Below are 26,130 nucleotides of genomic sequence, written 5' to 3'. Positions count from 1 at the left end.
TGCACCTGTATGTGTGCACCTGTGCCTGTGTGTGTGTACTTATGCCTGTATGTGTACACCTGTATGTGTCCATATGTACCTGTACGTGTGCACCTGTGCCTGTATGTGTGTGCGTGTGCCTGTCTGCACATGTGCCTGTATGTGTGCACCTATATGTGTGCACATGTGCCTGTGTGTACCTGTATGTGTGCGTGCCTGTGTGCACCTGTGCCTGTGTGTACCTGTATGTGTGCACCTGTGCCTGTGTGTGTGCCTGTATGTGTGTGCGTGTGCCTGTCTGCACATGTACCTGTATGTGTGTGCCTGTGTGCACCTGTATGTGTGCACCTGTGCCTGTGTGTGTGTGCCTGTATGTGTATGTGCCTGTCTGCACATGTGCCTGTATGTGTGCACATGTACCTGTATGTGTGTGCCTGTGTGCACCTGTATGTGTGCACTTGTGCCTGTGTGTGTGTGCCTGTATGTGTGTGTGTGTGCCTATCTGCACATGTGCCTGTATGTGTACACCTATATGTGTGCACATGTGCCTGTGTGTACCTGTATGTGTGCGTGCCTGTGTGCACCTGTGCCTGTATGTGTGTATGTGTGCACAAGTGCACACTTTTGCTTGCGTGTCGGGGGAGAGTCTGTTCAGATGAGGACGCATCTGTCTGTCTGTGCCCTTTAAGGCCCAGTAAAGGTCCCCGGGAGGCTTGAGGTTGTCATCTGCCCACATGAAATGAGGGCAAAGGGTACAGGGCTGCAGGTGTACTGTGCCTGCTTCTGTGGCACAGACAGTGGCAGTGCCAAGGACCCTGCCCACTCTACCCTTGCTCAGGCTGCAGGGGGCCTGCTACCCATCAGCACAGCCTCATGTATGCTGTAGGGAGGTGTTGATGTCACTGTGATGGTCTCTTCCAGGGTGATGTGAACCTGTTTTGTTGTCTGACTTCTTTGGACCACACTGAGTGCTGTGTACTAAGGCTCCCTAGGTCCTGAGAAGGGTGGCTGTGAGGTGGCTGGCTCAGAGGAAGGACCATGTTGGGCCTGGAATACACCCCTGAGGTAAGGGAGCCCAGATCCCCTCTTTAATCAAAGACCTCAAGCCAGGAGCCCGTCCTGAGCACTCACTCAGCTGAAGGGCCTCGGTGAGCTCTTCTGGGCTATCGTGGAAGCTCCAGAACTGGTCCTATCGAAGGCCCTCTGAGCAGGTGTTTGGGGTGCAGCACGCTGGCACGATCGCGACCGCCCAGGGTCCACATTCACCTGACTTGGCACATAGAGTCAGAGTCAGGGGCTGCGAGTTGACTCAGCAGGTGTTGGGCGTGTGAGGATGTGGCTGAGGCTGTGGCCTCAGGGTTCTCTGGATGTGTTGACTGTGTGTGGCCCTAGAGACTGCTCAGCTGTCCCAGATGAGAAAGGTTCACAGAAGGCACTCCAGGAGGGGGGGCACAACACGCACACGCGGACAGGGCACAGTACCAGGGTCTCACGGCAGGGGCATGCAGGTTTTTCAAAATAAATTACTTGAAATTAAAAAAAATTCCTAGGACAAACTACAAGAATTTATTCCAATGAAAACTTCCATTTGATAAGGGTATTCCAAATTCAACATACTCCTTGTGGGAGGATATTTTGGCATTGCAAAGATTGGTTGCTAAAGGCATTCTTCATTGACCGTTCGCTACATGTTGGTTGCCTGACAGTTATGTTCCCAAGGAGTAATAATTTAAGAATACGCCTTATAAAGTAAATTGGATTACATTCAAATTACAGATTCCAAACTGTAAGGATTCACTGACCTGATAGAAAGATTCTGCTGTCTGACAGGAGGAAATCAACTGTTATTAACCAGTAAGAGAGCCAGTGATTCAACATGGCGCACGCGGCTCTGCTGGGGCCCGGCGCCTGCTGGCGCTGGGTGAGCTCTGCACACAGCTGTGCCACCTCCACAGTCACTTCCTGCTTAGTTACTGCCTGCTGTGTTCATCCAAACTAGTGACAAGCGCACTCCACTCCCAAGTGCAGCCAGGAGGTGCTCCCAGAACACAGAGCAGTGACCCTGGGGTGGGCTGGGCTGAGCCACAGTCCCCAGGGCCACCTGCACAACTCTTTACAGGGCAAAGGCCCATGGATGTCTGGCTCAGGGCTTAGATTCTATGAGGATTTACGTGGTAAAGACAAAGCTGGATTATCTCACAAAAGGATAGTCTTAAAAGGTCAAGTTTACCTTTGCCTGTAACAGAGTCAGTAGAAATAACCGTGACATTAACAAGGGAAGTAGTTTCTACAACACACAGTACATTATTTCATTAGGACCCACAACCTGACCCAACCACCCTTAGACGTATGTCCATTAAGCTTGTCCTCTAGAACATGCCAGTGGCCTGGGAATGCGGGAGCCCCCTCGCCCTGCCCACTGAGCCATGCAGGGTGGCTGGGGGCTGGCCTAGAATACCCCGTGCACCCTCCACCCCAAGGGTATTATCACAGATGACTTGGGTTTAGGAGTATAGGAGCTGCCCTGGAGTTCAAATCCACGGACATAAGAAGTTTCACACCACTCAGATGCTCAGATGGCTGCCTGGCAGGTGAACCCAGGTTCTTGCCCTCTAGTGGGTGGGCGGGTGAGGACTTGGGATTAGGTGTGCCAGAGCAGCTGTGGTGGGCCCAGTGGCCCAGGCTCCCTGAGGGGCTCTGAGGTCAAGGGGCGACTTCTGTGGGTGGGGCCACATTTCTTACCTATAGATTTCTGCCTTCGCATCGTACCTCGAGGGATGCCCAGAAATGGGCCTTTTGGGCTCCCAGGAACAGTGGGCGTCATCACAGCGATTCCTTGGCGTTCATACACGGACTGTAACCAGAGAGTCCAGGTGAGGTGTAGTCCTGGCCAGTCCCACCCATGGTGACAAAGCCCAAAAGGTGATAAGGACACATCTGTCACTGCCACTTCCCTGGGCTGCTTCTAGGAGTGACCTAAAGTCTCTAGTGAGGCTGATGGGACACCAGCACACAGGTCCCAGGAAGGGCCTCACTGTGCCTTTCCTGGTGCTCCTGCTGCCATCAGCCTCTGGCCTGTTGGGGGGACAGCACACCTGCAGGGCACACCTACTGGCAGGGCTCTGAGTGTGCGGTATGCCTTGCACAGTTCCAGAGAGGAGGGAAGGAGTGAGCATTTAATTTTCATCACTAACAGTTTTGTTTTAATGCATATAATATAAAACATCAAACTTAGATATTTATGGGCATTGTGTTTTAAGAAAAGGCTGGATTAACAGTGGGTCTGTTAGACATTGATTCAAAGAGAATACTAAGTAATAGAAACAGGCAGTGCTGGCCGAGTCTGGTGTCTCGCCCAGGAAGGGAGCAGCCTGGGTGGAGCCGCCTCTGGAGGAGGGAGGATGGGGCAAGGTCTGCTCTGGGCCAGGCACCCAGCGTGCCCTTCCTTCTCAGCAGTTACATTCAGAGTACAGTAGATCTGTTGCCCAGAAAGTCAGAGTGCCTGGCAGGTGTCTGTGTGGCCTCTGTCTATGGAAGGCCCTGTCTCCTTCCACACAGGTGCTTGTGTGCTCTGGGCTCCCTTCTGTCTGAAGAGCACCCAGGGCTCTTCACAGCTGAGAGCTCACAGATCCACCGCCGAGCATGTGGTGGCGGTCCCTCGAGGCTCAGGGCACTGAGTGACTGAGCCGTGGTTGTGTGGTAGATGAGTGGTGAGGCTTGGGTGCGAGTGTGGGCTGTGGCCCCCACTGTGGGACTGCATTAGGCCAGGGCATGCGTGCTGTGGCCACTTAGATGTGGCTCCATCTGGATGGCACAGGGAGTGTGACCCTCAGCTGTGGAGCCAGCTGTCTCTGTTTTTGCTGAGCCCTCCCACTTCCCGCCCCCACTATGCTGGAGCTACTGCCAGGGACACAGCAACTCACGTTCATGTCCGAGACAGATGGGAAGCACCGGCTGGTGGGCCGCTGCTTGATAGTGGCCACTCTGGACTCCACGGCCATGTTCTCAGCAGCTCGAGAGGGCTTGGAGGCTGGGACGATCTCCTCGGGCTTATCTGCAACACAACCGGGGGGATTGGAGCAGCCCCACTGCACTGTTGGGGGGGGGGTGTGGCTCGGTGAGGAAGGTAAAGGCCGCCTCCAAAACCATGCAGGGAGTGGGCACGCGTCTCTCTGCCACAAGCGTCCTACAGGAACGTCACTGAATTCCCAGACCTCAGGAGGGGGGCCCTCCAACAGACTGGGATAGGAGACCTTAGAAACTCAGGAAGTGTCAAGATGCCAGGGGCCCTGAAAGTCTAAGATGTTTCCTTAGTGATGTCACTTTATTTTATTAGTGGGACTTTTTTTTTTTTTTTTTTGAGACAGAGACTCACTATGTCGCCCTGGGTAGAGTGCCATGGCATCACAGCTCATAGCAACCTCCAACTCTTGGGCTTAAGTAATTCTCTTGCTTCAGCCTCCCAAGTAGCTGGGATTACAGCTGTCTACCACAATGCCCAGCTATTTTTTGTTGCAATTGTCATTGTTGTTTAGCCAGCCTGGGCCAGGTTGTCACCCGCCAGCCTCGGTGCATGTGGCTGGCGCCATGACCGCTGAGCTACAGGCACCGAATCAGGGGGACTTATTCTTTTTGTGTTCACTAAGCCAGTTTTTGGAAATTTATGAGATTCAGAACGTGATTCTTTTATAGCCAAATGCAGTTGCCAAGACATGAGGACCCAATACCCAACGAGGGGGCCACCTGGCCTGTGGGATGAGGAGCCAGGGCACTCATGAGCCCCCAGCAGTCTGAGTATGGGCTGCACACGGAATTCCTGCCCATTTATGTCTCCCAAGAGAACATTCCACTTCTTTTTGAAAAAGAAAGCCAAATACATAAGTGATCCCTAGAAATTAAAACAATTTTTAAAATAGAAATTTAAAACTTTTTTTAAAAATCGAAAAGTACATCCTAGAACTACCCCAATGCATAGCTTTATCTCTGAGATGTCTGGACCTGTCAAAACGCAGTTCCTGGAAGCCTCCAGAATCAGAGTCTGGGATCCTGAACACATTTTTCAATTTTGTCCTTCCAGAGATAGCGTCTCACTCTGTAGCCCAGACTGGAGTGCAGTGGCACAATCAGAGCGTACTACAGCCTTGAACCCCTGGGCACAAGCGATCCTCCTGCCTCAACCTCCCAAATGCTGGGACCCCGGGGGCACACCAGCACAACTGACTAACTTTTCTATGTTTTATAAGACAGGGTCTCAGTATCTTGCCTAGGCTGTTCTCAAGTCATCCTCCCTCCTCAGACTCCCTAAGTGTTGGGATTACAGGGCTGAGCTGCCATGCCTGGCCCCCATGTGCACTGTGGGAAGGGTCCAGCCCACCCAGCTGTGTCTGGGAGACACCACTGGCCGGGAGGAGGCCAGTGCAGACAGCTGCTTGGTGGGCACAGTCCATTTTGGATCCTGACTTGCTCCTCAGGAGAACATTCTGCTATAGCCCAAGGCCTCCCAGGTAACCCCAGTCCCACTCCTGGAGTCTGGGGACTTCCTGTGATATGCAAGCCATCAAAAGGGCCCAGACCCTGAGACCTGAGGCTGGCGTGAGAGCCTGGGAGCTGGCCAGAGCCCAGGGAGAGAAGCCCACGTCTTCAAGTTGTTCAAGACACTGCAGCAGTTACTTGTAATGGCAGCTTCCTGCGAGGACCTGAGCCCTGGGTAGCGCCCCCAGAGCAACAGCACTAGTCTGTGTCCCCCAGCATCAAAGCACCAGCCTCCTGACAGAGGTGCTCCCAAGTGGAGGCACAGGGAGAGGAAACAGGTGAGGTGCAGAGCTGGGCCCCTGCCTCGGTTCCCCCTCAAAGCAGCCCACGCTTGTGCGCTCTGACCTGATAGGAAGCACGTTAGTGCTGAATTCCAGGTTAAGTTGTCTGATGCCAGGCCTGTGTTCAGGACCCAGGGTCATCTCAGGCCTATTCTTGTGTGGCCCTTGGCTTCAGGGCAGTTTTTACATTTTTAAAGAGTTATAAAAAGGAGAAAAGGAAAGACAATGTGCAGCAGAGACCATATGGGCTCCGAACATTCACTGCCCAGCCCTTTGTGGAAGATGTTTGCTGACCTGGTCTGGACCATTGTTGCGGTCTCCTCGCCAGCAAGATGCTGAGAAGTCACACAAGGCAAGAAGGTCCACACCTCACCTGCTCTGGCCGGCAGCACGCTCTCCAGCTTGCAGGCTCACCTGCGCCTACCCCCTGGGCACCTCTCCTGTGACTCTGGGACCCACAAGTTCTCCTGGCTCTTCTTTGACTTGGCAACATGGTTGATGCCACCTCCTTGGGGAGCGTTTTGTCCCCTCTATGGATGGCAAGCATCTGCCCCTTAGGGAGCTGGTCAGGCACAGTGAGAAACGCCCAATCGGCAGGGGGACCCCCAGCTGCAGTCTCCTATGCCCTCACCTGTGTGTAAGGCTCCCATCTCCCCCCTCAGCCCAGCTCCTCCTGCTATCTATAGCCGCCTCCTCCCACCGTGGCTGGACCCCTGCCCCCACCACGGGGCTAGGTGCCATGTCCGCCTGCCAGATCTCAGTGGTGTGCTTCCTCCAAGCAGCTTTTCCCTCACAGATCTGGGCTGGGCTCCTTTTGTGCCCTTTGACGCTGGTACTGAAGCTTCTGTGCAGGGTCCTCCGCCTGGCCACGTCAGCCAGCCTCACTCCCGCTCCTGGTGCAGGTTCTTTCTCGGCAGGGCCTCAGGTGATACTTGCACAACCTGCTTTGGTGAGCTGACTGACGCACAGCGTGGTCTGTCCCTAGAAGCTAGGACCCTTGGCAGTGGCTGTCGGCTGAGAGTGGCTGCTGGGGTGGTGTCTATAGCAGAGAGGGTGAATGTTCCCTCTGGGCCCCATAGCCCACAACTGCAGGGAGCCATTCTGGGACCCACCGGCTCCTTCACAGCTGGCCCGGCCCCGCCCCTGACCCCAGTGGAGAGTGAGGCTTGAGGGGAAGCGGGAATATGGGCCCAGAGGGCAGGCCATCAAGTTAGGGGAAGAGCAACCGGAGCCCACTGCAATGTCTCACGGGGCTGTTTGAATCCACACCGCCCAGTACTGCACACAGCTGTTCAGAGTGAGGGAGGTGCTCCTGGCTGGACAGGTGAGCCAGGGCTGTCTACTCGCTCCGTCCAGATTCTGCTGAGATGCAGGAGAGGTCCATCACAGCTGGGAATGTCCCTCTGGGCCTGGTGGGAGCTAGAAGTCACACAAGTGATGGGAGCTAGGTCTGGGCTGCTGGAGCCAGTGAAAGTCATCAGCTTTGGAGACTGACGGAGGTGCTTCACCAGTCAGATACAGAAGGCCGTGCCCTGCAGGGAGGGCCCTGGGCGCAGGCTGGGCACATCAGGAGTGGGGGACCCCAGGGTGGAATAGCTCTCCGGGGCTTAAGATTTAAACTAGCCACATGTCCCAGAAGCTCCAGTTTCTAGCAGGGACATTCCAGAAGCCACAGTGTGTTTCTTTTGTGTGAATAAACCTCAAAGCTGATGGGCTGCTCACGTCCATCCACAGCAGGCTTGTGCCCTAGAGCATGTGGCAGCACCTTGAAGATATGGCGCCCAGGGGGTGGCACAGGCAGTGTGACCAGTAACTACGGCCCTTACCGGGGGCTGCTGAGAACCTGGCTGTAGGGGAGGAACGACTCCCATTTTGCAGAGAAAGTAATTGAGGGCTCATGCTTAAGGTCATACAAGTGGAAACTGTGGGACCGGGTGGAGCTAGTGTCAGGGTCACCCAACCCCTGTGCCTGCCGTGTGGATAGAGGGGCCCAGGCCTGGCAGTGAACAGCAGCAGAACGTGTATTTGAACATTGTTAGGGTCACTATCAGGGTGATCTGCCTAGTCTGGTCCTGACCAGCGATGGGGAGGGGACACTGTCCACGCCATGGTCACCACATCAGAGGGATGGCTTTGGTCATGTCACTGAAGGTGCATTCCCTAGAACTGTGGCCACCCTGACTGTGGACGTCCTGGTCTCTGTTTTAGACTCCCTCTCCCGCCTCTATCCTCAACACAAACGTTCTTTTGAACTAGAACATGTGAGAGCAACTTGGTTTGTTGGGGGATGGGGTGGGCTTGGGGCTACAGTCCCTTTTTAAGTCTGTCTGTGTCATCTGTGTGATGCAGATGCAAGGAGGGAAATCCCTGCCTGGGTCTCCTCTGGGCCCTGGTCTCATGGATACCCTGGCTAAGGGGAACCTGGTGGCCTGACTCAGCTCAGCACCGTTTTTGAGATCTTATTCACTGGAACTTGTGAAGGCTTTTAAGAGAAGCTGTAACACTGCAGCCCCCCTGCCCACTCTCGGCTCCATCGGGAAAAGCCAGGAAGTGGGTCTCTGTTCAGAAGCTCTAGATGAAGGCATTACTGAATGAGGTCCCTGCAGTCGTAAAACGAAGTGCTTGGTGAATGAAAACGATCCTCAGACAGATCTGAAAACTGTCAAGTCTTAAAGAACAATCCAGCAATGAGCGGATGGAGGTGCTCCGGCAGCAACCCTGGGCCTTCATTCTCCTCAGAAGACAGATGTGACGCTAACCAGCCATAAATTGCCAGCTTCTGGGAGGAGGGAAGAGTGTGCTCTGGGAGGGGAGGTGGTGGCTTTGCCAATTGGTGCCACCATGGTTTCCCAGCCCGGGAGCTGACTTCAACGTGACTGCCCCTGAGAAAGTGCAGATATCAGCTTGCCCTGTGTATTCCCGCTGGACAGCCCTGCCACCATTGTGCATGCACAGAGTCACAGGGAGTCACCAAGGCAGGGAACAGGATCCCCACTGAAGCCACGGTGGGCCCACTGTCTGGTGAGGTCCTCTGCCTGCAGCACATGCAGCGTGAGCACTATCTGGTCAAGAGCACAGTGCCTTGGGGAGCAGCGCAGACCAGATGCTGCAGACACATCCACTGAGACCAGGACTGAGCTGTTCCAGCTCCCCGGCTTTCCTGGTGATCAGATTCCCGGGGTGCTTCACACCAGCTGCGATGACATGCACACCCGTCTGCGCCCAGCTGCTGCTCTTTGCATGTGAACTCTGAACCTGGTGGCTCTGCTCACCTCCAGAGTGCAGATGAGAGCGCAGCGCGGGAAACAAAACCATCCACAGCTGTAGGGGACAAACGCCATATGTGTTAGAAGCAGCGGCCAGCTGGCCGGCCTGATGGTTCACTCTTCCAAAAAGGCAGTGAAGGAGTGGGCAGGGGGCACCTGGACGCTGGGCACTGATCCTGGCCCACAGGCACCGAATCACATGCTTTCCAAGGGTGAGGCCTGGGTGCAGACAGAGGTGCCCGGCAGGGGGAGGCCACAGTCCCTGCCATGTGCCCTGTCTCACCTGCCCCTGCCTGCCAGGTGGGGGCTTCTGCCAGAGCCCCCCACAGCCACCTCAGGCCAGGGTGCACTCATGAGGGGAGGTGGGGGGTTTGTGCACCCTGGGATCTGAGCTGAGCATGGTGTCTGGGGACTAGGGTGGGTGCTCAGTACATTTGTAGAGTAAATAAAGGGGTTTTAGAGACAGAAACACTAATCAGGGTGTAGCTTAGGCAGAGTAGAGTTGGGATTTGAGCTGTCTCACTATTATGTTAATTTCCCAGGGCTACCAATACCAGTAACACCAACTGGGCAGCTTAAAACTCCCACATTCTAGACACTGGAAGTCCAGGGTCGAGGCCTGGGCAGTGTCCAGGGTCACGCTCTCTCTGAAGGCTCTAGGGGAGGCTCCTCCTGCCTCTCCCGCTCCTGGCGGTGGCCAGCAATGCTTGGAGTTCCTTGGCTTGGTCCTTCCTTCTTTTGTGAGGAAACACAGTTGCTGGATTTAGAGCCCGTGTTAATCCAGTGTGACCTCCTCTTGGTTACATCTGCAAAGACCCATCTCCAAATAAGGTCTCATTTGGAGGTTCTGGGTGGATGTGAGCTTTGGGAGGACACTTTCCAGCCCGTGCAACCGTAAAGACCTGACTTTCCTCTTGTTGCCTGCAGCACTCTGTGCACTTGCTGTGTGCCACGCGCTTTCCAGGTGCCGTCCCTGTGACCGTGCGGGTGTGGAGCTGAGGCTCAGGGACTGCCGGACCCTACACTGTGCTCGACGGCTGTGGCACCCAGTCCCCTCGGGCCCCTGCTGCATGCCCCAGCACAGCAGGGCTGGTGTGTGTAATCCACATTCACAGCCAGTCTTCTCTGCTGTGCACATGGAATGTGGACCCCCACTGCCTGGAACCCTGGCTTGTCCTCTGTGTGGATTCACCTGGCCATGCAGCCCATGATCTCTGTCCCCTGATCTGCCACCACCGTCTTCCACAGGTGCCGCTGAGGGAGGGGGGCGGGTGGGTGGGGCTAAGTCCAGGCAGCCCACAGGTGCCCAGGGAGGCGCTGCCAGCTCCATGTTCCAAGCTGTCCTCCCTGACAAGAGATTTTCGTGGCCAGCTCTGCTCTGGTGACTGGGCTGCTGGGAGCCCATGGTGGAGTGTGGGTCTGATGAACAGAGGGGCCATTCTGGCAAGCTGGGGTTTGGCCTTGCATTGAAGGGAAAGCTCGTATAGAAATGTAACCTGTGACCATCAGTGAGAAGGGAGCTCTCTGCTGTTCATCCTCCATGCAGTGATGTGGCCTGGGAAGCCTGCCCAGAACGCCCAGGAATCCCCACCACCAGGGTGATGGAACCCTGGCCATGCAGCCCATGATCTCTGTCCCCTGATCTGCCACCACCGTCTTCCATAGGTGCCACTGGGGGACAAGGCACATGCCAAGGTGGTGGTGAGGGGCAGTCAGGAGAGGAGAGAGGAGGCAATGGTGGTTCTGCCCAGAGATGCCGGCCTTGCTGGATCCCAACCCCACTGCCCACTTCAGCATTTGGAATAGAGTACGGATGTGACTGGGGTCAGTGCCGCCAGCCCCTGGTAGGGCTCCCTTCCATTCCATGGAAAGAGCAGTCTTAAGTTGGGGGTGCTGCTTTAAACTGCTGTGGTGGCTGCAAGGGGCCATGCCCCCATATGAGGATACTGTGTGGAAGGCGGCATCTGATTCCTTCTGGCGCCTGCTGTCAGGGCTTTCAGTCCTTTCCTTCTGTCCCCTCCCCCAGTGAAAGGTACAGTCTCCCTCACCGCGGTGGCCTGTCGGGGAGCAGGGGCTTTCTGGGTGCTAAGGGAGGCATTCATGGGGTCAGGAGTGCAGCCAGGAGCTCCCCCTGCACTCCATCCAGGCAGCCCCGCATGACTGCATCCCCTGGGAGGCCTCACAGAGCGCGGAGGCCACCTGTCCAGCCAGGCAGGGCCCGCTGTGCCTGAGCGGGGGTCCCTGATGGTTTCATGGTGGCGAGGATGTGGACACAGCTTAGGGAAGAAACACAGGACACGGAGGAAGGAATCACAAACAGAAGAAGTGAAGCAGACGGGACAGATGGAAACGGGACGGGTTCCAGGGATGGGGAAACAGAGGCGACAGCAGGGGGCTCGGGGCACACTGCAGACTCCACGTGGCGGCCACAGAGGGGGTTTCTGTTCCACAGGTGTGACGGGCAGGGGACCAGACGGACATTTGCTCCTCCCTTACCCTTCTTCCTCCGCACCGAGGCTTGCAAACAGAAAGGAGCGCCGTGAGCCACTGCATGGCACCCCCCACCCCCGCTGGGGCTGCGTGGAGGCAGGGGTGCTGCGGACGGGGCTGCACTACCTCCAGCAGCCTGGCCCTGGTGGTGCCTTCCCACCGGCCCTGCTCGTAGGCCTGCCTGGCGAAGGAGAAGGGGCTCTCCCAGGTGCTCCCCATTACACCCCTCGCCCCTGCTTGCACCTGCCGAAGGGGATGTGGTTTCTGCCAGAGCAAGTGTGAGCAGAGAAGCAGGGCTCAGGACCCCTGGAGGGCTCCTTGCCCCTGGCTGAGCTGGCACTCACTGGTGCGGTACCCCTCCTTGTAAAGAGGAGCTGTTTGCTCGCCCCTCTTGGGGAGCCCCATGACAGGGCTCTTGGAAGGGTGAGCCTGACCCTTTATGGAAGAGTGTTTGGAGACTCACACCTCTGTTACCTATAGGGTCTAGGGCATATGGAAACCAGGGTCTTCCTCATAGGTCATGTTTGAACAAGATGAGGTCAAGGCGGGGGCCAGGAGAACGGCTTGGGGGCCCCGTAGCAGGGCTGTTCTCTAGAGGACTCAGGTGCTGTGTTGATCCACAGATTCCAGCTGCGAGAGGTGGCCGGCCACCCTCAATGCCCTGGGCCAGGGATGCATTGTCCACTGCTTTGCCCCTGTGGCCAGCGTTTGCTAGGCCCCCTGGATAGCCAGGAGGGACTACGCAAGTCAAAAGACCAAGGAGGGAGGTTCAGCTTTCAGCCCACAAGGCCGAATTGGCCTTGAACTTGGAGCTGTCTCTGTGCCTATGTGAGCTGCCCACACCAGCCCTTATCTGTGCTTTTGGTGGGGCAGGCGTTCCCTCCCACCCGCCACTCTGAGCCTCAGAGCCCTCTTCCTAAAGGTGTTCCTGGGCTCCATGGCGACTCCCCAGCATGGCATTTAACAGCATCTGGGAGGCTCACACAGCCAGCTCCACAGTCAGCCCTCTTTTTAACAGCCACTGCAGCCCACATGGCTAATAGTCACTGTTCCCTAGTCTACCAGACGGGACCCAAGAGCCAGAGCCCCTCTCTGTTCCTTGCAGACCATTTAAGAAGGTGCTTGGTGCTCCCTAAGCCTGGTGAGCAGACAGACATCCCCCAAGCCACCACTACACCACATCCCTGGGGCTGGAGCCTTCTGGTCTGAGCCACGTGTGGCCACCTGGGGAGCAGCTCACACAGGCCCCCAGGGCTGGTGTCAGTGGGGTGCCCTAGGTAGCAGGGGGAGCTGCTTACCTTTATCCACTAGTGAGAGGCCCAAAAATTCAAAACAAAGCAATGTTAGAAAAGAGAAAAGAGGGGGGCAGGCCAGTAATGACAGGCACGAGGCTCCCAGCGGCACGGCCAAGCACAGGGCAGCCGGCGTGCAGGGCTTGGCTGACACCACCGCCAGGGCAGGGAGGGCTGAGCAAGCGGACAGGGTCACATGCAGGCTGGGGTCCCAGGGAGGGCAGCTCAGGGACAGGCGCTGGGCACCGTGTGGGCTGGGGGGGGCCAGACGGGTGACTCTTACCGAGTTCCTCCAGCTCCGAGGTCATGGACTTGGAGCGAAGGGTGAGGGCCGTGGTCGGCGCACGCTTTGGAGGCGGGGGAGCTTGACGGCAGGTGGAGAGACAGGTGTGAGCTGGCTGCACCCCCCTTCCCCCACCCCACTGCCTCAAGCCCATCCTGGCCTGTGAGCCTGTGGTTTTCGGTGGGGACGGTGGTGAACATGGTCACCAGGAGAGGCCATTCTGCGGCCTGCGTGTGGGCACATCCCAGGGCAGGGGTTTCTGCAGGCTCCATGCAGGCTGTGGTGGTCAGGGCCCACACAGGTGTGCTCAGGACAGGGGAGATGGCCACTCAGAGGGCCTCACCCTCTCCTCAACAGGCTTGGGACAGGGAAGGGAATGCTGAGTGGGAAGCACAGCAGAAGGCTGCTGGAGGCCTCTGTCTGCATGTGTCTGCTGATGGCAGAGGGGCACAGACTGTTCTGGCAGCCTCTGAGCCCTGAGTCAATGTCATGGGCCCCTCTTCTGGTGCCTGGCTCTCAGGTGGGCAGCTCAGCTGGAGAGAAGGCCCCTGGCTGCCCTGTGCGCCCTGGCAGGGTGTGAGGGGGGCTGGTTAGCGTGGAGTGTGTACCTTTTTTCCTGGCAGTGTCATCCGGGTCCAGATTCCTGGTCACTGTGACCACCTTAAGGACAAGGTGATTTCCTCCCTGGCGGATCATGTTCACCACCTGCCTGTGGCCAACTTTGACGACATTCTCATTGTTAACCTGTGGGAAGACAGGAAGGGCGGCATAGGTGAGAGGGCCAACCGGAAGGTGGGCTACAGGGCACCACCATGGCAGAGAAAGAAGTGTGGTCTCCTGAGCGGAGGGCGAGGGCATGGAGGGAAGGGCCGTGTTGGGAGGCCACTGTCTTTCTGGAAGCAAAGGTGCTTGCTAGGAAACCAGAATGAAAGCCCCTGGGGCCGGGGAGGGCTCTGCAGCTGCCCAGGGTTGGTCACTTGTGCCGGCCTCAAGCAACTTTAACCAACTGCGGGCCGAGCCCCTGCTGGAGGCTCCCAGGCCGGCCGCAGCATTACACCTTCCCATTTCATGACAAAGAAGACACACGGCGCTGAATCGCTTCTCCCATGTTTTGGGAACACACATCACGCCGACTGGGCCCATTCCCCTCTGTGCTCCCCCTCTTCTCTCGCACCCCGGAGGCCTAGGAAGGCATGAGAGCCTGGCTCCACACGGTGCACCGAGGGCAGTGCCCGCCCTCAGTCAGCCTGGACAGCTGCTGCCTCGCATCTGGGATGGCCGGGGGCAGGCTCAGGGCCCCAGCTGCCACACCACAGCACAGACCCTGCAGTTCAGGGGCTCGTGGCCCCCTTGAGAGCCTGTTACCTCCCCAGCTCCACTGTCCCCACTGTGGTAAATAGGCCAGGCTTGGAAGCAGAAATGGATGTGAGGCGGTGTCCCACAGGGAGAGGTGGGCCCTGGCCCTCTGCCAGGTGCTCTCCTCACATCCCCCAGCTCAGCCCGGCAGCAGACTGCCCTCTGTCCCCACCCACGCCCCTCCCTGGAGGAAGGCTGAGCAACAGGCTGGGACCAGGTGGGTGTTTGGGCGGACGCTGTGGCCCTGGCTGCCATGCGACAACCTGGAGGTGGTTCCCTGGCCCCAACCCCACCCACTGAACTGAGCCCGACAGCTGGGCTCTGGCAGCTTCCAATGTGACAGTCGGCCTGAAAGTGCCTGTGTCCACCACACAGCCTCCGATTGGCAGCAGGGAGGATGAACTTCACGGGGTGGTGGTGGTCGTGGCCGTGGCAACCGCTCACACTGTCATTAGCTGAGAAAATCACCCTGACTGAGCCACAGATAAGGAGCCCTCAAAGCCTCTCAGGGCCTCCAGCCACCACTTCTGCAGTAGATTCTTTAACAACTTTAAAACTCCAGGTAACAGAAAAGTTAGCAACATCGTGTGGGTGCTGCTCGGGGAACTTTCCCAAATCCAACACCTGTGTGACCGGCCCCGCTCGCCTCACTGAGGCTGGGCACAGGGCGTCTTGGCTCTGGTCACCCCTAAGAAACACGTCTGCAGTGTTCCTTCAGGCAGAGCTCTGGGAAGCATGCACACAGTAGGGCAGACCCCACTGCTATGGGGGACCAAGCGCACCTAATTTAGGGTGGCAGCAGTGGTCCCTGCAAACAGACTCCCAGGAGTCTCCTCTTCACCTGTTTCCTCAGAGTATAATTAGGAAACTAGATTAATTACAAAGTAAAAAAGTCCGATGGAGGAAGAGAGTAATGGGGGTTCTCGAGGGCCGAAGAAAACAGCTGACTCAGCCAGACCACAGCTTGCTGGACCGTGGCTGCCCCTTCGGAGCTGCCACCCACCGGTTCCCTCTTCCCTCTGACCAGCACGCCAGAGCAGCGGCTTCCCAGGAATCCATTCACTCACTCATTCAACCAATATATTTGTTCTGCGCACGCACTAAATGCCACTCTGCCCCTGCCCAGGGAAACGTGTCACAAACACAAAGAGAACAAAAACAACCTCTGGTGAGCTGAGTGGCACCTGTAGGGCCTGACTCTACCAGGAACGTGCGCTGGCCGGAGTCCTGAGGCAGAATGGGCTGGCATGGGCACAGGACGGCAAGCTGGCTGGGTGGTGGCTAGGCGGAGTGAGCGTGGAAGGGGCACAGGAGAGAGAGGCCAAGGTTTTCAGGAGGGTGAGGTCAGGTTTTGAGCCAGGGTAGGGCCAGGTCCAAAGCATGTTTAGGATGATGGACCGCTCCAGGTTGGGAAGGGCAGTTGGGGGTGGGGACAGAATTGGTGTCAGGGACAGCAGCAGAGGTGTGAGAGACGGTGAGAGCAGGAACTACGATGGCACCCCAGGGGTCCAAACACATGGGTGGGAGAGGCTGCCCGGGCTCAGGCACCATGAGGCCAGCGCGTGAGGCTTTGTGTCAAGGTGAGACGGAAACTAACAGCTTCCACATGTCTGTCCCCCCAGGCCCCTGAGGCCCATTCCTGCTCAAGCTGAGGACGCAGCTCTGCTTTGCTGTGAGAGAGGACAGGTCCCCACGGCAGGGGTTGAGGCTGTGACAGAGAACGTGAGCAGAGCCGTGTTCACTCCCGCCAGCCACGGGGGTGTTCTCTGTGTCTGACACCCGCGGAGAGCAAGGTACAAGCATCGGCTGGGCCACTTATCAGCCAGGGACTCCAGCTAGCCCCTCAGGCAGGGAGGAGGGGCTGGGGACTCTGCCTCCAGCCACCCTCTGGTCCCAATGACCGTCATGGCCTTGGGCCTGACTCTAGAACCCTTGTCCTCTGGAATCTTCTGGGCATCTCTTGGCCACTCAGGGAGAAAAGGTTTGCTGCTGTGTCTGGGGAAGTATCAGAGACAGACACTGCCATCCTCTGTGGCTTAGCAAAAGTCCTCCAAGGGTGGCAGTGGACTCAGGCAGAGCTCTGGGCTGGGGCGGTGCTGCAGGGGCCATTGAAAGAGGTGGATGAGAAGCCTTGGGACTGGACCAGTGGCCCCAGAGCATCCCTGCCAGCAGCCAGGGCATCTCTGCAGTGACGCTGCCCCAGCCAGAGGTGTTCTCCCCACTGGGCGTGTCCCACGGGAGGCGCCCTGGCCCATCCTTTCTGCGGTTCCCCTCCAAGCCCTGGTTATGAGTGCTGCCTTGATGCCAGCTCCGAGGGCAGGTCCCGTCCCATGAACTCTTGAGGGAGTTGCCGCCCTGCTCACTGCAGCTAATGGCAGGAAGGAAATGTTGCTCTGAGCAGCCCCAGAAACGCCACTTGGTCTTCTCAGAAACTAAGGAGCCCTGCAGGCAGGGGGTGGAGCTGGTCTGGAATTGGTTACTGGGTATCTAACTCCCCTGTAATCCACACCTCACCCTCAGATCTGTGTAACCTGGGTCTTCCTGGGTCATGAGCCTTGCGAGGCTCGCCATGTCTGGACCCAGGCGTACTTCCAAACAGAGCAGCATTGGACGCGCCCTGCTACAGGCCCCGCCATGGCAGGGAGAGCAGCGGCCAGTTGGTCTTTGTTCCCTAGTAGCCCTCCCAGCAGGGGTATTGCAGGTTCTGGGCCAGAAGGACATGGCTCCTGCTGTGCCGCTGTGTGCTGGTACCCTCGGACAGCCTTCTCAGTAAGGCATGGCTGTCTGCTCCCATCTCGGCAGGTACGTGGGACCGGGATGCCTCACACCATCCACAAACATCCTGGGACAATCTCTATCTGGGTAAACTTGAGATTGCCAAGGGCCAAATTCTGCCCACATAGTGCCTCCAACAATTTTAACTTGGCTGTCACCATTTAAAGAGTATGAGACCTTTTTTGTTTTTGCAGTTTTTGGCCAGGGCTGGGTTTGAACCCGCCACCTCTGGCATACGGGGCCGGCGCCCTACCCCTTTGAGCCACAGGCACTGCCCCAGAGTATGAGACCTTTATACACAAAGTCCAGAATTTCAGTTTCTGTTGAAAAACCAGAAAACCTAACCCCAAGGGACCTGGACCTTCCACTCCCACATGGCAGCCTCCCCTGCTGTCGCCAGGCCTGTGAGTGAGTGCTGCCACGTGCCACCCCGGCCCTGATGGCTCCTTTCTGGCCACCATAGAAACCTAAAATGGCTATCACTGCCTTGGGCCTTGGGATGCCGTCTGCTTTTAGAATTTTGGACGTGGACACACTGAACTCTGCACATTGCTAGTCTCCAAATCAGTCCAGGGCCATGGTGAAATTCATTTTGATTTGCTCAGTAACTGCAGGTGACGGTCTAAGCCTCTAGACTCAGGCTCCTGGGCAAGAGCTCAGAGCACAAAAAACGGTGGCCTCCCTGGCAGGAGAGGGGATGTCTGCCAGGGGCCTGCTGTGGCCTGTGAGCATGAGAAGGCAGCATATTGGGTGGGGAGACACGGGTGGCCACCCAGCCTATCACCACTCTGCAAGTTACTGCAAGCTACAGGTGCACACCCAGCAGGTGTGTCTGGAGAGTCCCCGAGGGTGAGCCCCTTGCTTGCCCTGGCCCAGTAAAGTGGCTCCTAAATCTTGCATTTAATAAAGAGATCTCAGCGTCAATGAAAAGCCAGTTCCAGCATTAAGCACACAGCCCTGGTGACGTGGATTTGTAATTTAACTGTAGACACCATCAAAGCATTAAAAACATTGACTTTCCCAAAGCAGCTTGCAGGGGTTGTGATTTCTCGGGGTGCTCAGGGGCTCGCAAGTTACCAAAGACCAATGACGCCTACGATGGACCTGTGCTTTGCACACACCGTTTCCCCCGCCCTCCCCACTCAGCGTGGTTTAGATTTTACTGCTAGGGCACAGTCCACTAGAACACACCACAGGGACCCCCATCAAACTGACCTCAGAACAGGAAGCCCCCCAGGGACAACATGGCTGCCCTGACAACCCAGGCCGGGCTCTGACCTTGGGCAAGGAGGGGAGAAGACGGCCAAGCTCGACGGTGCCCATGTGCTGGCGCAGCACACACCTGTCTTAGTCCACCCTGACCTGCTGACCACCCGCTTACCCAATATCCCCAGCTGCCTCCATGGCTGAGACCTGGGGCTGCGCAGAGCCTAACCCACTGCTCTATGTCTAGACACTCTTGTTCCAAACTGAACTGTGACCTTTCCAAACTCTGATTGGAGTCCTAACTCTAGTACCTCCAAGTGTGATCGTATTTGGAAAAATCTCTGCAGACAGTCAAGTTGAAGCCATCTTAAGAAAAGGGGAAATTTGAACACAGGTACACAGGGAGAAGGCCACATGAAGATTAAGACAGAGGTCAGGGTGATGCTTCTCTCGGCCCAGGAATGTTAAAGTTTGCCAGCAAACCCCTAGCAGCGAGGGGAGAGGCCTAGCACAATCTCTCTTGTGGCCTGCCTCAGTGAGAAGCTACCTTTTTTTTTTTTTTTTTTTTGAGACAGAGCCTCAAGCTGTCCCCCTGGGTAGAGTGCCGTGGCATTACAGCTCACAGCAACCTCCAACTCCTGGGCTCAAGCGAGTCTCCTGCCTCTGCCTCCCAAGTAGCTGGGACCACAGGCGCCCGCCACAACACCCGGCTATTTTTTGGTTGCAGCCGTCATTGTTGTTTGGCGGGTCCAGGCTGGGGATTCGAACCCGCCACCTTAGGTGTATGTGGCTGGCGCCTTAGCCGGTTGAGCTATAGGCGCTGAGCCGAGAAGCTACCTTGATCTTAGACTTCCAGCCCCTAGGACTGTGAGAGAATCCCTCTGCAATTGATGCCACCATCTGTGGCATCAGTCTCAGGGCTGGAGCCTCTGCCAGCCTTGATATCAAAAGCTGTGCCCCCTATGGCCCTCAACTGCAGCCCCCCCCCCTTTTTTTCTTGAGACGGAGTCTTACTCTGTTGCCCAGGCTAGAGTGCTGTAGCATCATCATAGCTCACAGCAAACTCAAATTCTTGGGCTCAAGCGATCCTCCTGCTTGTCTCCCAAGTAGCTGGGACTATAGGCACCTGCCACAATGCCTCATTAAGTTTTTCTTTTTTTTTTTCTTTGAGACACAGTCTATGTTGCCCTTGGTAGAGTGCTGTGGCATTATAGCTCACAGCAACCTCAAATTCCTGGGCTCAAGTGATTCTCTGATCTCAGCCTCCCAAGTAGCTGGAACTACAGGCACCCACCACAACACTCGGCTATTTTTAGAGATGAAGTCTTGCTCTTGCTCAGGCTGGTCTCGAACTCCTGAGCTCAAGCGATCCACCCACCGCTCCCGGCCTGGTGCAGCCTTGCAAGGCTCACCTGCCTCTGGGCCCACGTGGCTGCACAAGTCTCCAGCATCTGCCTGAAGGAAACAGATACTCACTGGGCCAGACCCTTGTGTCCTTGTCCTGCAACCAACCCCCAGGGCCCAGTATGGGAACGCTCGCCATTGGCTTCAAGCAAAGATGGCCCCAAGTCTTGTCCTCCCTGGGAGGAGGGGCTGTAACCCCCGAGTGCTCCACTTAGGGCTTCCCTGCATGCGCGTAGGGTCAGCAGCAACAGAGCAAGAGGGCACAGGTCCCTGGCAACATTCACCTCCAGAGGGGCCCTGTCCCCAATGTTTAGGTTTAAGCCATTTACCTCAGCTCCCCTCTGCCCCCCTCCTCATCTTTCAGCTCGAATGTAGCCCACCTCACTGGCCACTGGGAGCTGGGAACTTGCAGTGGGCTGAATGTTTGTGTTCCCCCAAAAGCCATGTGTTAAAATTCTCACACCCATTGTGATGGTGTCCGGAGGTGGGGCCCTAGGGAGGTGACTAAGTCATGGGGGGAGAGTGCCCTCCTAAATAAAAGGGACCCCAGAGAGCCCCCTCACCCTTTCTGTCACATGAGGAGACAGTGAGAAGATGGTTGCCTGCAAACCAAAGCTGGCCAGTGCCATGATCTCAGACTTCCAGGGTGCAGACCTAGGAGAGGTAAATGTTTAAGCCACCAGGTCCCTGGCATTGCCGTTGCAGCCCAAATGGTCTGAGACAGAACTCAAGTGACAAACCACAGAGGGCTCACTCACCAGGACTCTGGGCACAGTGCTTGGGGACCATTCCTCTACCCACTGGGCTGTGCAGGTGCAGATGTGGCTCAGGGCCTGAGCGGGGTGGGTGGGGGAGGTTGGGGGTTGGGGGGGGGGAGGAGGAAAGGTTTGGTCAGCAGTGACCGGGAGTGATCGGTTTTGGTTAAAGGGAAGCTGCAGGATGGGGGTGGAGGAGCAGAGCCTGGACTGCAGTCCACTCAGATGGGCAGACACAGCCCTGGCTGGCCCAGGGCCGAGGCCAGCGCCTGGGGCTGCTTGTGTGTTAGGGGGATGCTGCCAGTGGAAAATGACCGCAGGAGCTGTGGGAGGGACAGACCACAGGCAGGACCCCACAGGCTTCCCTCAGTTATACTGGTACAGAACTTCTGTCCCTCCCCTCCCCATGGAGGTCCTATCAGAAACTCCCTTTAGTGGGGCCCTGACTGGACACAGGAATATGAGTTCCTAAGAAGAAACAGTCCCCCCTCCCCCGATTTCTGCCACAGGATTCAGCTGTGAGGCACCAGGTGCTGGTCCTTCCTTCCCCACCTCTGTCCAGGGGTTGAGGGGCCTGCCAGGAGGGCCCTGTCACTGTCACTGTCTTCTTCCACCCTCACATCTCTGCCTAGGATGAGTCCTGGCACCAGGAGCTGCAGAGGTTACCGGAGCCCTTCCTGGGCCAGGCACATAAAGATCAGATGGAGCCCACCCCCAGCTGGCTTCCTCTTCCCCGGTGTAGGTGAAGTGTGAGCCCCTCTCCTGAACAGGACGGGCTCCTCCAGCTGCATGGCCCTGTGCACTGGCAGCACCCGGCCCTTGCTGGTGCAGAGCCAGCTCTGACCACAGTGGTTGCTCCATCCTTTCCTCAGCCACTCCCATTGCACGTTCTCATCCAGCTCCGTCAAGTAATGAGCTCTGTACGGCACCCTTCCTAAGCAATGGGGCACATACCAAGGTCAGAGCCGTGGGCTGTGGAGCTCTGGGGCTTTGTGGATCTGTATTGGTGTGCAGGTGAGAACCTCATCAACCAGGCAGGAGGATGCCACCCGGCGTAGGCCCCAGCTGCACATGCTCCCACAGGAGCTGGGCGAGGGCCCATGACCAGCAGCACAGTTCAGCCTCATTCCCCTCCCTAGCACAGGCAAAGAGCCTCAGAATCTTCAGAATCTTGTGTCTTTAAATAAACCTAAAATCAGTTTAACTTGCCATGGGACTTTTGAATCAGCTATAGTCCTTTAAACAGATGCTACAAATGGCTCATGTGGTGTGGCATTAACTCCAGAGTAGGTGAAATGCTTGCTGTTTCCTCGTATGCTCAGGTTGGCACCTTAAACCTTCATGGGGTTTCAGTACCCCTCCAAAAACCAGGGCCTGCGATGCTGGCATGCTGCCACCAGGGGGAGGTATGCGCACCTCAGTCACTTGCCCATTAGGTAACAGAAGGCTCAGGTAAGGGCAGAGGCTCCTGAGGGTGACTGCCACGGAGTGGAGAGCAGCCTGTTCACCAATCACAGGTTTAGTTTTTTTTTTTTTTTAAAAAGCATGAGATGAGTTTATTCAGGCCCGGGAGGCCTGGGTCTGGACTCTCCAGGCATGCAAGCCGAGGACGAGCGAGGTTTAGTTACCTGCGAAAGAGAGTAGCATGTTTTCCGTGCACTGTCCTTACCTACAGACAGGGAGATATTTATAGCAGGAGTGACTCACAGCCACAGCCAGGTAGATGGCAGAAACCCAAGCCTGGCGTCAGCCACAGTTCAGGGAACTTCCGCGAAGAGTGGGAATACACGCCTTCTTTGGTAAATAATTCTCTTCCTCCACTTAAATTATTTAAAATATCAAAATTGTGCATGCAGATAATTTAAAGAATCAGAGTTGCAAGGACACCCCACTACCCAGCTCTGTTTCTCACTCTCAAAGCTCCAGCTGATTATTTTTACATCCATCACTCCAATCTTAACACCTGTCCCCTGCTGCTCCTTAATGTTTGATGATTTTATCTGCTGACACGCCACTATGGAAAGTGATTTAGAGCTTCGGTTTCTCTAGGGCAGATTAGTGTGGTTTTGGACCAGTTAATTCTCCACTGTAAGGGTGAATGATAGGGAGGATGTTTAGCCTGAATTCCATCCACTAGGTGCCGTGACAGTCAGTGGCCCCAAGGTGACAAGCAAGTGTGTTTCTAGACATTGCCTAATGCCCTATGGAGTCAGATTCGCTCAGTTGAGAACCCCTCAATTTCTCTCTCTTTCTTTACCTACCCCCCTCATTTGTCCAGGACCAGATGTATCAAAATCTGAACTAGAGTCCAGGCGTGGTGGATCACGCCTGTAATCCTAGCACTCTGGGAGGCCAAGGTGGATGGATTGCTCTGAGCTCAGAGGTTTGAGACCAGCCTGAGCAAGAGCGAGACCCTGTCTCTACAAAAAAAAAAGTGGGGCATTATGGTGAGCGCCTGTAGTCCCAGCTACTGGGAGGCTGAGGCAAGAGAACCGCTTGAGCCTAGGAGTTGGAGGTTGCTGTGAGTTAAGATGCCACAGTACTCCACCGAGGGCCACAAAGTGAGACTCTGTCTCAACAAAAAATAAATAAATGAAATAAAAAAATAAAAATACCCCAAAACAAACAAACAAAAATCTTAACTAGATCATGTTCAGGATTTACTTCATAGCCGAAAGTATACAGTAGGTTATGATTACTTTGTCATTTCTTGTATGTTTTGTCCCTGGAGCAAAATAACTTTATGTTTGTTTATCGTTTGTTAATTTTCTGTGTATAACGGTAATCCAAATCCAAACACTTCCCTAATTACGTAAATCTCTTTTCAAGAGCTCCAAACACTTGATGTCTTTTAAATTTGTCTTCTTGGGGAAATCTTTCCTGAAAACTTCTAATCTGCTGGGAACAATTAGGATTCAGTGTTGTTCCCGTTATCATCACACTCTAGGAGTCCTTGGATTCTTTTTTTTTTTTTTTTTTTTTTTTTTTTTTGAGACAGAGCCTCAAGCTGTCCCCCTGGGCAGAGTGCCATGGCATTACAGCTCACAGCAACCTCCAACTCCTGGGCTCAAGCGAGTCTCCTGACTCCGCCTCCCAAGTAGCTGGGACCACAGGCGCCTGCCACAACGCCCGGCTATTTTCTGGTTGTAGCCATCACTGTTGTTTGGCGGGTCCGGGCTGGGGATTTGAACCCGCCACCTTAGGTGTATGTGGCTGGCGCCTTAGCCGGTTGAGCTATAGGCGCCGAGCCAATTCTTTTTCTTTTTTTTGCCAGATTTCCTGAATCCTGGACTCTATGTCTGTATTTGTTTATTTTGTTTAAAACTTCGTTTTTGGTAGGAGATATCCTCTGGTAGCTTCCCAATACAAGGAGTCCGGAGATTTCTTTTGAGACACTGCCTTTTGAAAATGGCTTTATCTGTAAACTTAATTGGTAGTTTGGCTGGGTATAACATTTGAGGTTGGAGAGTAAGATAAAGTACGTTCCTAAGATGAACTCTTGGTAGGTAACAGCTACAAAGTCTGGACAAAATATAATTTCTACTCCCCAAACCCAAACAAATAAAAATCTCTGAAGGCTTTGAAGAGCAAACCAAGGCAGGCAGATTCTGGACGGGAACTGAAAAATTAGAAGCTTTGGGCCGTGGACACAGTGTGGTATGAGCCACCTGCAGCTCCAACAGAAAAATGCAGTCTGGCCACAGCTGCCAACGTGAGGGGACAATTCCAGAAAAGGGGAGCATCGAGAAGGACAGTTACATGAACCGTCTGAACTGTGTATGCAAAGGCCATCCTGAGAGAAACTCGCAGATAGAGCTTAGCACCTGAACGGAACTTTGAGCTGCTGCCACTGCAGGCTAGACAGAGTTTGCAATTGAGTCTAACCAAGTTAATTTTCAGCTAAAGCAAAAACATCAGCACTCATCAAAGGAATGTGACAGAATCCAGAGTTGTCACAGCATAACATTTACAATCGCAACTAACTCAACAAACCCAGAGATGACCCAGATGTTGGAATTATTAGACAAGGACTTGAAAGCAGGTATCATGATAACACTCAATTAGGTAAAAGGAAATATAAAGAATAAAAGGTAGGAAATCTCAGCAAAGAAATGGAAAGAGACTTATATGGAATTGTTAGAACTAAGAAATACAATATCTGAAGTTACAAAATGCATTGGATAGGCTTAATAGAGGAATGAATATGAGAGAGCTCAGAGTCAGTGAACTCAAAGGTACATCGATATATCAGTAACTTACCCAGTGAGAAGGAGAGAGTGGTGGGGATTAAAAAGAGAAGAGAGTCTTAAGGACTTACGGGGCAATATCAGAAAGTTTAAGAAGGGGAGAAAATAAGTCACAGAAGAGACAGAAAATGGGTCAGAAAAAATATTTGGAAAGCAATGCCCAAGAACCTCCTCCAATGGATAAAAAAGACAAACTTGGGGATTCAAGAAGCTCAGTGAACCCCAAACAAGATCAATATGAAGAAAATCACGCCTAGGGACGCTATAGTGACCCTGATGAAAGCCAAGGGTGAGGCGGCCATCGTAAGGGAGCAGAGGAACGACACATATTTACAGGAGAACGATGATTTGAATGCCTGGACTTGGCGTCAGAGAGTATGGAGGACTTCACCTTGACCAAGATGGTGGGCTACCATCTTCAACATGTAAAGTAAAAGGCACTGACAACTCAAATTCTGTATCTGGTGAAAATGTCTTTAAAGAAGAAGGTAAAATAAAGACCTTTCCAGATACATGAAAACCAAGTCATCTGTTGCCAGCAGACAGCTCGGTAAGAAATGCTGAAAAAATGCAAAGGCAAGGAAAATGATACAAGGTCTTTGGAAGGCACAAAAGCAAATGACTGGGTGGAACAGAAGAAGATTAGTTTCTCTCTTAATATAAAAAAAAAACAGATATTTTTGAGGCAAAAGAATGACACTTCTTGAGTTAATAAGTACACAGCTATAACACATGTGACGTCTATAGAATGGAGGGAGGCGAGAACGAAGAAGGTCTGTGTCCCCATGGCGCTGTCTGGCAGGTCTCTGTGTTTTATGTGAAATGTGAAATACAAACTCTCAGGAGGCTGTGAAAAGTTAAGGGTGTAAACTGTTAGCCCAGTGCCACCACTAAAAGAAGACCAAGAGATACAGCTAAAAGCCGACGCACGGATGAAAGAGGAGTTACAAAAACAGTCCAATTATCCCAACCAAGGCAGAGAAGGGGAGAAGAAGAAGAAAACGGAGGAGAGAAACCGAAAACGACCCTGAGAACCCCGACTGAACACCAATGATGACAGATCTCAGAAAACGGGATCAGAAAGAAGAGCTACACGTGCTGGCCACGGGCTGTCCACACGAGGGCCCGGAGAGGGGACAGTTAATAAATGGGTAAAGACAGCCGCTGGCTGAAGGGCCACGTTAGGGTAAAGCCAGCCGCTGGGTGAAGGGCCACGTTAGGGTAAAGCCAGCCGCTGGGTGAAGGGCCACGTTAGGGTAAAGCC

General features: G+C 54.8%; 1 protein-coding gene across 1 annotated transcript in view; it reads right to left on the bottom strand.

The window, feature by feature from the left end:
• The window catches only part of SHANK2 (SH3 and multiple ankyrin repeat domains 2), a 428,866-nt gene that overhangs the window by 20,395 nt on the left and 382,341 nt on the right, over positions 1–26,130 (bottom strand). Inside the window, exons 10-13 of the mRNA XM_023518280.1 lie at positions 13,732–13,867; positions 13,124–13,204; positions 3,903–4,033; positions 2,722–2,833 (exon numbers count right to left, since the gene is read on the bottom strand). Of these exons, the coding sequence (XP_023374048.1) occupies positions 2,722–2,833; positions 3,903–4,033; positions 13,124–13,204; positions 13,732–13,867 (460 nt within the window). The remainder of the gene's footprint in view (positions 1–2,721; positions 2,834–3,902; positions 4,034–13,123; positions 13,205–13,731; positions 13,868–26,130) is intronic.

Source organism: Otolemur garnettii, unplaced genomic scaffold, assembly GCF_000181295.1.
Source record: "Otolemur garnettii isolate 467f Iridium unplaced genomic scaffold, OtoGar3 scaffold00134, whole genome shotgun sequence".
Lineage (NCBI taxonomy): Eukaryota > Metazoa > Chordata > Mammalia > Primates > Galagidae > Otolemur > Otolemur garnettii.
Note: the sequence above shows the minus strand (reverse complement) of the source record. Positions and strands in the feature narration are given on the sequence as shown.